Below are 14,030 nucleotides of genomic sequence, written 5' to 3' on the forward strand. Positions count from 1 at the left end.
CTGTTCCGTAGTAGTCAGAGTAGTACTGTCCAGCAGTAGTCATTACTGCTGGACAAACTATTTTTATTGCTCTGCCCCATGATTTGTTGCAGAACCTGCCATATCCAATGAGAGTCCGAGTTCTCAAAAAGATGTTCAATTCTCTGTCTGTATGTAGCTTTAGCGTCCCTAATGCCCTTTTTCAATTTAGCTTTCACCTCGCTATTCTGTACCGCGTCACCAGAGTGGAAAGCAACATTTCTAGCTCTTAATAAAAGACACACTTCTCTATTTATCCAGGAGTTCTTGGTAGAGAACACCTGTACTTGTCTGTTGGTAGTGACAACATCAATGCAGCTTTGGATATAAAACTTGATTGTTGCATTATTATAAGCTTTATTTTAAATATATTTCTTCTTCCTATTTGTTCCCAGTGGAAAGCTCATGATGGAATTATTCTAAAAGTTGATTGGAATTCTGTCAATGACCTTATTTTGTCAGCTGGGGAAGACTGTAAATATAAGGTATGCATTCTTTCCAAAAATTTATTAAAATATGCAATTAACTATCATAAGTGCAGTTAAATAAAAGAAGCTAATATTTCACTACATATTCCTTGAAACAGTATGTGTGTGTGTGTGTGTGTGTGTGTGTGTGTGTGTGTGTATCTACAAGTAATCCTTGTTTAGTAATTGCCTCATTTAGCGACTGTTCATAGTTATCAATCTTTGCCTTTTTCCTTAGTGACCGCTTCACTTAATGACTGAATTACTGATTCCAATTATGGAAGCTGTATGACTACCTGTACCAAGAATGTCTTAAACTTACCACATACTTATAATTAATTACAATCATAATTAATTACAATTTTAATGCTTTAAGCATGAAAGCTGGCTGAGTGAATTTGACCCTGTTACTCTTTCTCAGCCCCAATCATCCCAGAGTTGTTGTGGGGAAAAATAGGGGACAGGAGCATTATTTATTATATTACATATTTCTAAAAAGCTGATCATTCTCAAAGAAGGGCTCGATAAAAAATACCCAATAAAACAGGGGTACCTAACCCCTGGACCACAGCCCATTCAGAACCTGGTCATGTAAGTGACTGGCGAGTGCACATGTAGCTCCAGTTCCACGAATGGTGGGTACATGTGCCTACCTCTTGTATAAATGGACCTGCTCATGTGAATGCGCGTGCCTGCCGCTTGCACAGCCTTGTTCCGAATCGACTCGCACCACGTGGTCCTCCGCCAAAGCTTTAGCTGGAAATGTTGGAGACCGCTGCAATAAAACATTAGAATATAAAACTATATAAAAATTAGAATTTTATAGTTAAAATTTTGAATTAAAAATTGTAAAAAATCATGTCTGTTCATTACATTACTATATATCTATATCTATCTATCTATCTATCTATCTATCATATATATATATATATATATATATATATATATATATATATATATATATATATATATATATATATATATATATATATATATATATATATATATATATATATATATATATATACTATTCAGTTTAAATGTACTAACATATTCAAGAATAAATACTTTGGGAATTTTAAATTTATTAAGTTTTGAATCAAGATTACATTAATATCACTTTACATAGCTGCAAAAACAAACCGCACAGTCTCACTGAAATGAAATCACATCATGATACAAATCTTTGGTTTTTGTTCTTTAATAAAATAGGTATGGGATAGCTATGGTCGTTTGCTGTATAGCTCACTGTCACATGAATATCCCATCACTTCTGTTGCTTGGGCTTTGGATGGGGAATTATTTGCTGTTGGATCCTTTCACACTTTAAGACTTTGTGATAAAACAGGGGTAAGTAATAGTTCAGATGGTATATATTTATTTAAAAATATTAAGTGTACTATACAACTCAAGAAAACGAGTTCAAAGATTAAGATTTTAATTATACATCTCTCTTGAATTATAAATAAAATTATTACATTTATAGATGAATATAAGACATGTCTTAAATTCAAAACTGTTTTGGTTCTCATTTTATTATATTCCATCAGCAAGGATTTTTTAATCAATGGAGATACAGTATTTAGCAACTTTTACTTGTTAAATTTGTAACAGCATATCCTTCTGATTTCAGATGATGTCAATTTCTATGTATTTTATTATTTTTCATTTCCAGAATTCTGTTGGTCTGCTTAAGGAAATTATGTAATTTATAGTTATTACGTCCTCAAATAAAATCCATCTTGTCTTTTTATACAAGAATCTGTTATGTTGGAGTGTATCATTTCATAGTTTTTAATTTTGGTTGCTCATTCTAGTGATCCTTTTGAATATGCTTCAAAGAAAGATTTTTTTCAAACAACCCTAAGAAAAATTATCAAAAGATTTTGCAGAGTGTGTGATGTCAAAGTACCATGCTGTGTAGTTCCACAAATTCTGGCACTTCTAGTTGCTGCTGTTGAATGCATCCTGTTATTAAATTAGGAGATCGCTATTTCTGATCTCTTCCTAGCTTCCTGATTGATTTTGCTTGTAGGAAGCTGACAAAGAAGGCTGCAAATGGTGATTGCATAACCACAGGATGCTGCATCCTTTGTAAGAATGAGGACCAATTGTAGTTACCATTTCTTCAGGCCTGTAGGAGGCTGAGTTGTTAAGCAAGGATCACATGTTAGTGAAAACAGTAAATAATAAATAATAATTGCTGACATTAATTTGTTTTATTTATGAAATTTGTTTGTTACTCATCTCATCAATATTTGCCTGCACTTAGAACATTGAAAGTGACTTCTTGAATTGTAATCTATTGTAGTGTATTGTAAATCTCTTTACACAGGTCTTTTGCATTCTGCCCCTTTTAAGTCATCGGTCTATATTTAACTTCTCTAATGGGTGCTCTGCCTTTTGGACTGTTTATGTGTTCATTTATCCCACACATTATCCTCAGGCTTGTTCCATCATTCTCCTACCCTACGCAAACTTTCTTTCATGGAGAAGCTTCATAGAAAAAACAATAGCCAATCTTTAGATTATACAAGTTATTACCAAACTAATGGAATAGTTAGAGTAAATTGTGAGTAATTTTATATCTTCTCAAAATAAGCATTTAAGAATATGAACATTCATTTTTGTGTCAAAATAATCCATATCTTTAGTCCTTTCTCCAGCTATTTGTATTAGCAGTTGCAACCATTACAAAGAATGTCTTAACAAAAGACTGTTTAATTTAATCCATCAAAGTTTTTCTTTTAATAATTGAGAGTTAAAGGAGTAAACCCTTTACTTCAGATGTATTTTTGTCTGAGATATGTCTCAAAATACCAAGCAAACTACTTTTATGTAGTTCTTCCTTCAATTTGAAAAAAATTAAAATGGGATGGTATAGAAAAGGAAAGCTGGTTTAAGAAAATTACAGAGTTAAGTAGAAGCAGTTGCATAATATTTATCCTAAGCATTCCTGAATAAAGAGTTTCCAACTCCATTTTTAATCCTGTGGGGAAAGTGAAGATTTTAACTACATTTTTATTTATTTCTGATTTAAAGGTAATAAATCTTAAGTTTATTACAAAATGACAATGTTCTTAATTGTTGAAATGACATAAGCAAATGAATTTACAAAATACATTTCTTTAAATGGGCTTCCTAGAAAGCTTTCTTTTTTTCTTTTGCTCTGGGAGAGGAGTGGATTTTAACAGTAGCTAAAGCCAGATGCTATCTATTCCTTTACAGCTGGCTGTAATAATTTATTAGACTTGCCTCTATACATTTCTGCTGCTTCATGCAAGTTTTTTCTTTAACTTAAATATAAATAGCTGCTAAAGAATTAGCTGTGCTAGTGCTGAGAGAGAAGAGAGAATGATTCACTGGTTATTTGTGTGATAGTGTTTGAAGAAAACCAGGCCTGGCTTTTTGGTCAACAGACATTTTTATTGTGTCTGATGTAATGGAGCTGAATCAGCAAATTGCTCCCTGGAGAACCATCAAGAGATATACATATCATTAACCCTTCTGCAGCATATGTGACTAGTTATAAAGCATAATTTAATTAAATACGCTAACATACATTTTTTTGTATAGGACTTTTTTTTCTTGTAGCACTAATAATACTAAGGAGTGCTAATACTAAAAGTATACAGTTTGCCATTTCTATAAGTATACTCTTTGAAAGTGCATTTTTTAAAAAATATTTTTTATCCTGCTTTTTTTCCATATGCAACTCAAGGTGGCAAACAGGGCAATTTCTTTTTTTTTATTTTTCCCACAACAACCATCCTGTGAGGTAGAGTGGACCAAGAGAGGGACCAAAAGTCACCCAGCCAGTTTTTCATGGCTAAAGTGTGACTAGAACTCAAAGTCACTGGATTTCTGGGCCAACATCTTCACCTTCAATTAACTCTCATTTTAGATGTTAAGCACACCTTTAAAAGCATTGTTAAAGTATGAAACAGTAGGGGAAATGCTGTGTCCATGCTTTTTAACATTTTAAGACTTACAGGGTTTAAAGGGTTTAAAGCCTGTGACTATTCATATATACCTTGTGGGTGACTTCCTGTAGATCCCTGCATGCTCTCTCAATGTTGCAAATACAATAGAAATGAGGAGGAAAGACAGAAAAGTCTTCTAATATTCATCCTTCCCTACAATTATACAAAATGACTCATAAGAAAGAATCTTTTTCAGTATCTTGGAGAATAAAATATTGGTGCATGTTCATGAGTTGATAATGTGTGGCTAACACTTTTTTCATAGTGGAGAATGGTTGTTTTTGATTTTCCCAATGGATGTAGCATCACAGTTTCAGCTTCTTCCATTGTACTAGTTCACGGAAACATCTAAGGCAATGAAACAGTATTATAGAACATTTTTCTCTGCTATTGTTATGCATCTTCATGATTTGCTTTCTAATTTAAATTTTAAAATGATATGGTAAAGATAATTTAAATTTTATTTCAAAGGGGATTTATATATAATAAGAGTTGAGATTATTAGAATGTTTCTGTACTCTCAGATTTCTGGCAGTGGAATGTTGGCCAACTTTAATTGGATAAATAGAAGAAAGTAATGAGATATACCTGCGGTGATATTTAAGTCTGCTATTAGTCTTCTGTTAGGTTATAGATCAACGCTTTTCAAACTTGGCAACTTTAAAGTGTGCTGAATGTTGGCTGAGGAATTCCAGGAGTTGAAGTCTATATATCTTAGTTGCCAAGCTTGAAAAATTAGCAGTCTCTTAATGTGTTTTTCGTTCTTTGTAATAATGAGAGCTGTTTTTTAAATAGATAATAATGTTTATGTGAAGCAATTCACTGTGTCTTTAAGAAAGTATTAGAGCTCATTTTATAGGACTGTTTCTCCGTGTCTATGTCTGATTGTATAAGACTTAAGCAGGTAGAAGTGTCATTGTGACACACTAAAAGAATTACCTGATATTAGGTATTTGATATTACTAAAAATGATATTACCATATTTTTAGAATTGTGAGAGATTTTATAAAATAAGTTAAGAATACTTATAAAATAAAAGATCTGATCTAGTTCTAAACATTTACTTCTAGTGCCAATATTCCTGATGGCTAACTTTAGATATTTGAATCATTTGTGAGGGGGAGGGACTGCTTACTGTAAGTTAAGATCCATAAAAAGTCTATCCACTGATTCTGGTCTGAACCATTGAGTTTCTCTATTGAATATTAGTTATTGGGAATAGAAGAAGTGTGAAATGAAGACATCATTGAGTTCAGCCTAGCATTGATAAGAACAGAATAAATGGATAGTGTTGGATTATTCTTATTGAATTACATGTTATGTGTTTAGTGTATGGATTAGTTATCTGATTCTCTTTAGTATCCTATGGGTTTTTAACATCCCCTTTGGGGTTTGGTGTGTGGGTGTGCATGTAGAAAGTGGACTGTTCCTGGAATAGGAAAGACAGAGATTAGGGTTATTCCCATTCAAGTGTCAGTGTTTAAGAGTCAGAGATATTGAAACTAGAGGGAAAAACATTTAAATGCCAGCAGATTCAGGTGAAAGTGCAGTTCCAATTCACACCAGTTCCTGCTCTCTACACTGTGGCTTGATTTTTGACCATTAGTCCCTGATGGTTTTTGCTGCTAAATTGAAGTTGGTTCATAATAAGAGCTTATTCAGCCACCACTTAGTTTTGTGGATAAAAATGGCTTAGTGTGTATTACTAAGTCCTCAGCTGTGCAGTACTAATTTGACTCTATTACACCTACCTAGTTTCTAAGTGTCTCATCAACCAGGCAGGAGGATTTGGTGGGAGGATTTAAAGAACAAAACCAAAAGTGCCTGTATGTATGTGTATAATTATATTTGTCATTAGTAAAATCAGTAAAATTGAATCCACCACTGAAACTTATGGAGCTTCAATTAACCAATCCAATTTAATGAACAAATTTACAAAACCAGTAGGTTTTTGAATAGAAACAAATCCTTGATGTGTTAACCTTGAAGCTGCATCTCTCAGTAGGTTTATCTTTAAAAAGTTATTCTTTGTTCCCTTAAGCTAAATGAAATGGTTTGCCTCATCTTTAAATATTTAAGTAAGAAAGCTGTCCCTCTCCAATTTATCACTTGCTCCTACTGATACATAGACTGAATATGTCACAAATAAATATTCAGATACATTAGTGATCTGTTGAACAAGTTTACATTCTTCCGTTTGTTACACTGCTTATTTCTTTTTCATATACAGGTAGTCCTCAATTTATGACCACAATTGAGCCCAACATTTCTGTTGCTAAGTGGAACATTTGTTAAGTAAGTTTTGTTCCATTTTACGACCTTTATTGCCATAGTTGTTAAATGAATTGCTGCAGTTGCTACCCTGTTTCCCTGAAAATAAGACCTCCCCAGATAATAAGCCCAATCGGGCTTTTGAGTGCATGCGCTAAAATAAGCCCTCCCCTGAAAATAATGCAACACAGCAGCAGGCATGAGGTGACCACACTCGCTCCCTCCTGCACCTCAAAAGTAATAAGACCTCCTTGAAAATAAGGCCAAACGTTTATTTCGGAGGTCAAAAGAAAATGAGACCCTGTCTTATTTTTGGGGAAACACGGTAAATAAGTAACATGGTTGTTAAGTAAATCCGGCTTCCCCATTGACTTTGCTTGTCAGAAGATTACAAAAGGTGACACTGCAACCACCATATGAACTAGCTGCCATGTGTCTGAATTTTGATCATGTGACCATGGGGATGTTAAAAGGGTTGCAAGTGTGAAAAATGGTCATAAGTAACTTTTCTCCTTGCTGTTCGAACAGTCATGAAAAGAACTATTGTAAATTGAGGACTGCCTGTAAAGAATATATCTTCCCTAATTTTGAACACTATGAACTAGAAACATGGTTGCTTATAATTTGCAACATTTTTTTTGTAGGAAAAGTTATTTTAGTCACCATACATTATTTTTATATATTGAATTACTGTTCTCAAATAATACCATAATCTCTTAGGAAACAAAATAAATACTTAGACATTGGTTAAAGTACATAAAAATCAAAATATTCAAAGAATTACTTTTGCAGAAATCAACAAATATTTTTTTATAAATTCATGTAGAACAATGATTAAAATGAAATTGAAAAGATCCCAAAATAAATGCAATCAATATAATTTACAAAATAAGAAGAAATCATTTATCTGAATAAGAGTCTGTATCAGTGATGGCTAACCTTTTTGGCGCAGAGTGCCAAAAGCGTGGACGTGTGCACACCCATAATACAATACATGTGCACCTGTGCATGCATGTGTTACCCCTGCATGTGCCCCTCCCCCGTGCACACATGCATGACCCACACACATGCACCCACCCCCGTATGCGCATGCATCTTTCACATGCACCCCTACCCATGGCAGAGACATGAAAATCAGCTGGCCGACAGGAGGTGTGCACACATGCAGGGCGGAACTGAGCTGGAACAACGGCTCGCATGCCCGCAGAGAGGGCTCTGCATGCCACCTCGGCATCACGGGTCTATATAATATGAGAGCTCAGAAGTTAATAATTACAGAAGTCAGGCTCGGCTGGATTTATCATCAACAGTCTAGTGATAGCTAAAAAAAGTTTTAGTGAAATTGTGACCTGAGATATAATATACTGTAGGGAAAGTGAGAAATATGTTCTAACCAATACATGGTAGATGGGGGTGTCATGTAGTCATACCCTCTAATTAATTTGTATTAACTAGTTTTTATTTTTATTCATCCATACTTGTTTAATTGAAGACCACTTCCTTGAATGCCATTCAAAAACCAAATAGTTGTTGATCTGAAAAAATGTCCTTCATTTCTTGAATGCCTGTGTAGAAAAATAAAGCCAGCATAACAGAGAATTAATTACTGAAGTACTTGCACATATCCTTGCCACTGTATTTCCAAGGCAAAATTGCATTGTCTTACTTACATCTAAAGCAGAAGAATAAAATGCAAAGGTACGGTGGTAGTTGGGCTTAAGAGGCAAATAGAAAGAAGAAAATCTCTTGAAAAATAATAAAGAACATGAAAATATTGAAAAATATTTCCAAGCAGAAATTTAGGCCAATTAAGGCTATTTTATGTAGATTAACTGAGGAACTTCATGAAGAAAAGAACTTACCTGTAAATGGTTGTATACTTTATAATTTAAAAACTTCTTCGTCGCTTTGATGTGTTTGTATCTCACCTCTCAGTACTGTACATTTGTGAAGGAATTTCATCGCCAGGCAATGTGCTACAAATTTGAGGTGTGGTTTGCCAAGCCCAAGTGCCAAGCAATTTGGTAATATCTGCTTTAATGGTTTCTCTCGTCCATACCGTGTGAGTCCTCAAAATTATCTTCGACCAGTCAAGAAAGTACAGCAAATATAAGCACAATGTTTTTTTTTAAAAAAACCTTGCACTTGCATCTGTTTTATATTAAGATCTGGTATAGCAGGAAATCTGTTTCTGGAAGAGTAGACTCTGGTTTTAACTGAGATAGCTATCTCTGGTTCTCTGGGAGAGCTTTTGGCACTTCACGTCAACCTTTAGAAGTAATCTAAAAGAAGGCCTTTCCATGATGAATTTAGCAACTTTATGAAGTTCATCTTTAATTCAATTGTACAAAGCTGAATCAGACATATAGTTGTACCCAGATATGTTTGCCAATCACCTAAAATACTTAAGAAAAAGACAGATTTATATTTTCACTGCACAGGAATGTGGCAGGAGAAAAAAAAGGGGTGGACCCCACTAGTATTCCACAACTGCTATCTTTTTGGAACCAAAATGAGATTTCTTATGTGATGAAACAATGAATTTTCTGCAAAAAATCCCCCACTCCTTCATATTTCTCTCTTATATACTGAAGGATTGTCATATAGTAAACTGGTTTTCTGCTACTATATATCAGGGATCAATACAATACAGAATACATTTTGATTGAACAATGAAAGAAATTTCTTAACAGTAAGAATAATCACAGTAATTTATTTCACTCAGTTTTGTTTCCCAGTTTGTACTTGAGAGAGGCAGTTTTGACTGTTTTTGTAACAATAACACCTTTTGGTCTTTGGTCCTAGAAAACAGATTTTGTGTTATTACTGTCATACACAAAATAAATAGCAGTTACATAATTATTCTAGTTAATTTAAGAGAAGACATTGTCATATGATTTACCTGAGTTGTCAAATGAAATACAAAGTGTGTGATTGTATTTGTATATAATGCTATATATGTAAATTATATAATGCATTCTTTTTTAATTGGTCCAAAGAAAGAATAAACCATGGTTTCCCAGTGCAATTTTTGGCTTCTTATGTTAGAAACATTTTATGTAACACCATTTGATTATTATCTCTGTTTTCTCCCTGTGCTTGAGAGTCCTTTTAGACAACAGAGAATCGTATTTGTGGGGAAAACAGAATAGTAGATCTTTTTAAAATATTATTTTACTGTATACCCAATTACTATCCATTGATATATCTTTGAAGTACCCTGCTTGATCTATGTGCCCCACTTCATGTATGATAATATCTCTGTGTTTAATAGTATTTCCTTACAATAAAACACCTGCTTGGAAACCACAAAGAAAGCTCTTCCCCTATGAACTTTCTCACCCCACATATTTACAGAAATGTTTCACAATAGTACTCTGTTTCATTGACTAAACAGTTTTGAAATGGACTTTTATTTTTCATGTTTTGCTTTAAATCTTGCTTTAATTATGTATTATTCTAAAAACATTAAAAGTTCACATTCATTCAATATTTTACACTATAGTAATAAGGTATCAGCATTCCATTGTGATTCATTCCTCCATGCAAAAAAATAAATTTATATATATATATTTATGCTGGTTTTGTTGTATTCGGGTCTTTTCCCGTGTAAGATTGAGATTGTCTTGGCAACGTTTCAGCAAGATCTCACTTGCCATCTTCAGGCTGTTGTTTTAGGCTTAAAATGCGAACGGAGCTGCCATCTTTCTGTAAATCTTGGTGGGAGGGGATGGGGTGCTGACTTTGTTTCAGTAAGTGGAATGATTGGTTGTGTGGTTGTATCATGATTGGTAGATTGGTGCTGATTGGTGCTGGCTGTGTGTGCATTTTAAGCCTAAAACAGCAGCCTGAAGATGGCAAGTGAGATCTTGCTGAAACGTTGCCAAGACAATCTCAATCTTACACGGGAAAAGACCCAAATACAACAAAACCAGCATACCTACACCCGTGAAAATCTACGAAAACAAGACTTACAGAAAGACGGCAGCTCTGTTCCCACTTTAAGCCCACAGCTTGAAGATGGCAGGTGTGATCCTGCCGAAACGTTGCAAAGACAATCTCAACCTTACACGGGAAAAGACCCGAATACAACAAAACCAGCATATATATATATATATATATATGTGTGTGTGTGTGTGTGTGTGTGTGTGTGTGTGTGTGTGTGTGTATGTGTATGTATATGTATATTAGTATATGTGTGTTTGTGGATAGATGATAGATAGATGATAGATAGATAGATAGATAGATAGATAGATAGATAGATAGATAGATAGATGATAGATAGATAGATATAATTTCTTCCTTTTTACTGTTGTAGCCCATATTAACATAAGCAGCAAATAAGTTTAACAAATAAATAAATAAAGGTAATAAATGCAAACCAGGGATACATTTTTACCTCCCATAAAATTTCCTACAATAATACAACATAGGAATAAGTGGATTCTTTTGTTTGCATTGCCTCAAACATTTCATTTAATTATTATTACTTGTTGTAACTCTTATATCTGAATCCATGGTTTTGCTATCTTGCAGTATGAATGGAATCACATATTCCAAATGAACTATTTTATTATATAGTTTTAATGAAGTTATCTCCCATTCTCCCTGCCTCTGTGACCTATAAAGAATTTTCCTATGGATCCACAACCTTTTAGCATTAAAATAAAATGTTTCTATTTTTCTCTTGCACTATTGGTTCACACCCCCACCCCAAAATTTTAATTGACAAAACTTGGAACAAGAAATATAATTTTGAAAGTGCCAACATTTTAGCAATTACTATTCAAGTATTTCTAGTGCCATCTTTTTCATTTTTAAAAAATAGGTATATTCTTAAATGGAAACTTTTACAATAATGTACTGCATTTAAAGTACATTTGTCATTAAAAGCAATATTATGTCATGTTAAATAAAAAAATGCTGCTGTGGTAAATGGTAGCAATGTTGTAGTTTTGCTTTTATTGTGCACATAGTTTATCTTATAAAAAGAGTATTTGACTTTCTTGTCTTTTCTTTAAAAAAACAAAATGAAAATAGATATATGTACAGTGCTATTAATCATGTACAATATGTATAACAAACATAATAATTTTTATTGTATGTTTTATATATTAACTATAGGATTTTTTAATTATTTTTAAAAATATTTTGCAGTGGTCCTATGCTTTAGAGAAACCAAACACTGGCAGCATATTCAATATTGCTTGGTCTACTGATGGTACACAATTAGCTGGGGCGTGTGGAAACGGACATGTGATTTTTGCCCATGTTGTGGAACAGCGCTGGGTATGGAAAAACTTTGGAATAACATTAACTAAGAGAAGAACCATGGAGGTATGTGTTGGCTATCTAAAGTTTGGTGAACAGTGGATTATTTTTTAAACACAACTTTTTCCTTCAAAATGATACATTTAGATATAATTTTTGTGGTTGACAGACTTGAATCAGAGTTTGTTTTAGAATTTACTTGTGTTAAATCAATGTTATCATGTTGTTCATGGGATTAACATATTACCATTTAGCTAGGTAATAAAACACCCTTCAGTGTGCCCCCAGTGGAATGTGCATGTTGGTTCATGAACTTATGAACAAAGTCAAATGTTTAAACTTAGAGTGATCCTGCTACAGTCTTGTATACTCTAAAGTACATAAAATGTGTATTCCAATCTGGATTGATGTTTTCATTGGCTAGAAAGTCAGAATCAAAAGAATATTTTTTATACTGGAAATATTTTTGTGATATCTGAAAATAAAGTCTGCACTTTGGAAGCAATAACATACAGGTGAAACTCAAAAAATTAGAATATCGTGCAAAAGTTCATTTATTTCAGTAATGCAACTTAAAAGGTGAAACTAATATATGAGATAAGACTCATTACATGCAAAGCAAGATAGTTCAAGCCATGGTTTGTCATAATTGTGATGATTATGGTGTACAGCTCATGAAAACCCCAAATCCACCATCTCAGAAAATTAGAATATTACATGCAATCAATAAAACAAAGGTTGTACATAGAACAATATCGGACCTCTGAAAAGTATATGCATGCATAAGTACTTAGTCCTCTTTTCTGATGAGAGCAACTTTTGCCAAAAGCACCAAAAACTGGTTCAATGACCATGGGATTACTGTGCTTGATTGGCCTCTCCATTCTTCCTCCATACTCTGGGTCCTTGGTTTCCAAATGAGATGCAAAAGTTGCTCTCATCAGAAAAGAGGACTTTGGACCACTGAGCAACAGGACTTTGGACCACTGTGCTTCATTAAGACCAGGGTCAACGCAGCCGTCTACCAGGAGATTTTGGAGCACTTGATGCTTCCTTCTGCAGACGAGATTTATGGGCATACTGACTTCATTTTCCAGCTGCCCACGCTGCCAAAAGCACCAAAACCTGGTTCAATGACTGTTGGATTACTGTGCTTGATTGGCCAGTAAACTCGCCTGACTTGAACCCCATAGAAAATCTATGGGGCATTGCCAAGAGAAAGATGAGAGACATGAGACCGAACAATGCAGAAGAGCTGAAGGCTGCTATTGAAGCATCCTGGTCTTCCGTAACACCTCAGCAGTGCCACAGGCTCATAGCTTCCATGCTACGCCGCATTGAGGCAGTAATTGCGGCAAAAGGGGCCCAAACCAAGTACTGAGTACATATACATGCTTATGCTTTTCAGAGGTCCGATATTGTTCTATGTACAATCCTTGTTTTATTGATTGCATGTAATATTCTAATTTTCTAAGACGGTGGATTTGGGGTTTTCATAAGCTGTACGCCATACTCATCACAATTATGACAAATTGCGGCTTGAACTATCTTGCTTTGCATGTAATGAGTCTTATCTCATATATTCGTTTCACCTTTTAAGTTGCATTACTGAAATAAATGAACTTTTGCATGATATTCTAATTTTTCGAGTTTCACCTGTATACTCCATGTTTGAAAACTTTATTGCTTTTTTAAAAAAGCCTTATTTGTATGCAGTACAGCTGTGGTTTACCATTATAGCAGCTGCAGTGTTGTTGGCTGTTACTGAAGTGTTGGGGTTTTTTGTACTGTTTTTTGTCAAGGGCAGGTGTAAAAGATACCTCTTTTCTTTTATCTAAAATCATGGTAAAGTAAATTACCATTCCCTTCTCCCAAACCATAATTAAACTGATTAATATATATTTGTATAAAATGTTGGTAGATATTATAATTGCTTTCAACAAGGCATAATGCTGATCACTTGTTTTATTACTGGATACTTGCAGATTCAAAAAGCTTGACTGGGGAACACTTTCCTATT

General features: G+C 33.9%; 1 protein-coding gene across 2 annotated transcripts in view; it reads left to right on the forward strand.

Moving 5' to 3' along the window:
• The window catches only part of IFT80 (intraflagellar transport 80), a 66,663-nt gene that overhangs the window by 30,837 nt on the left and 21,796 nt on the right, over window positions 1-14,030 (forward strand). For both annotated transcript variants that reach the window (XM_081954424.1, XM_081954423.1), the window contains exons 7-9: window positions 414-503; window positions 1,698-1,835; window positions 11,897-12,076. In XM_081954424.1, coding sequence (XP_081810550.1) covers window positions 414-503; window positions 1,698-1,835; window positions 11,897-12,076 — 408 coding nt within the window. The remainder of the gene's footprint in view (window positions 1-413; window positions 504-1,697; window positions 1,836-11,896; window positions 12,077-14,030) is intronic.

Source organism: Natrix helvetica (assembly GCF_964273705.1).
Source record: "Natrix helvetica genome assembly, chromosome: 5".
Taxonomy (NCBI): Eukaryota; Metazoa; Chordata; class Lepidosauria; order Squamata; family Natricidae; genus Natrix; species Natrix helvetica.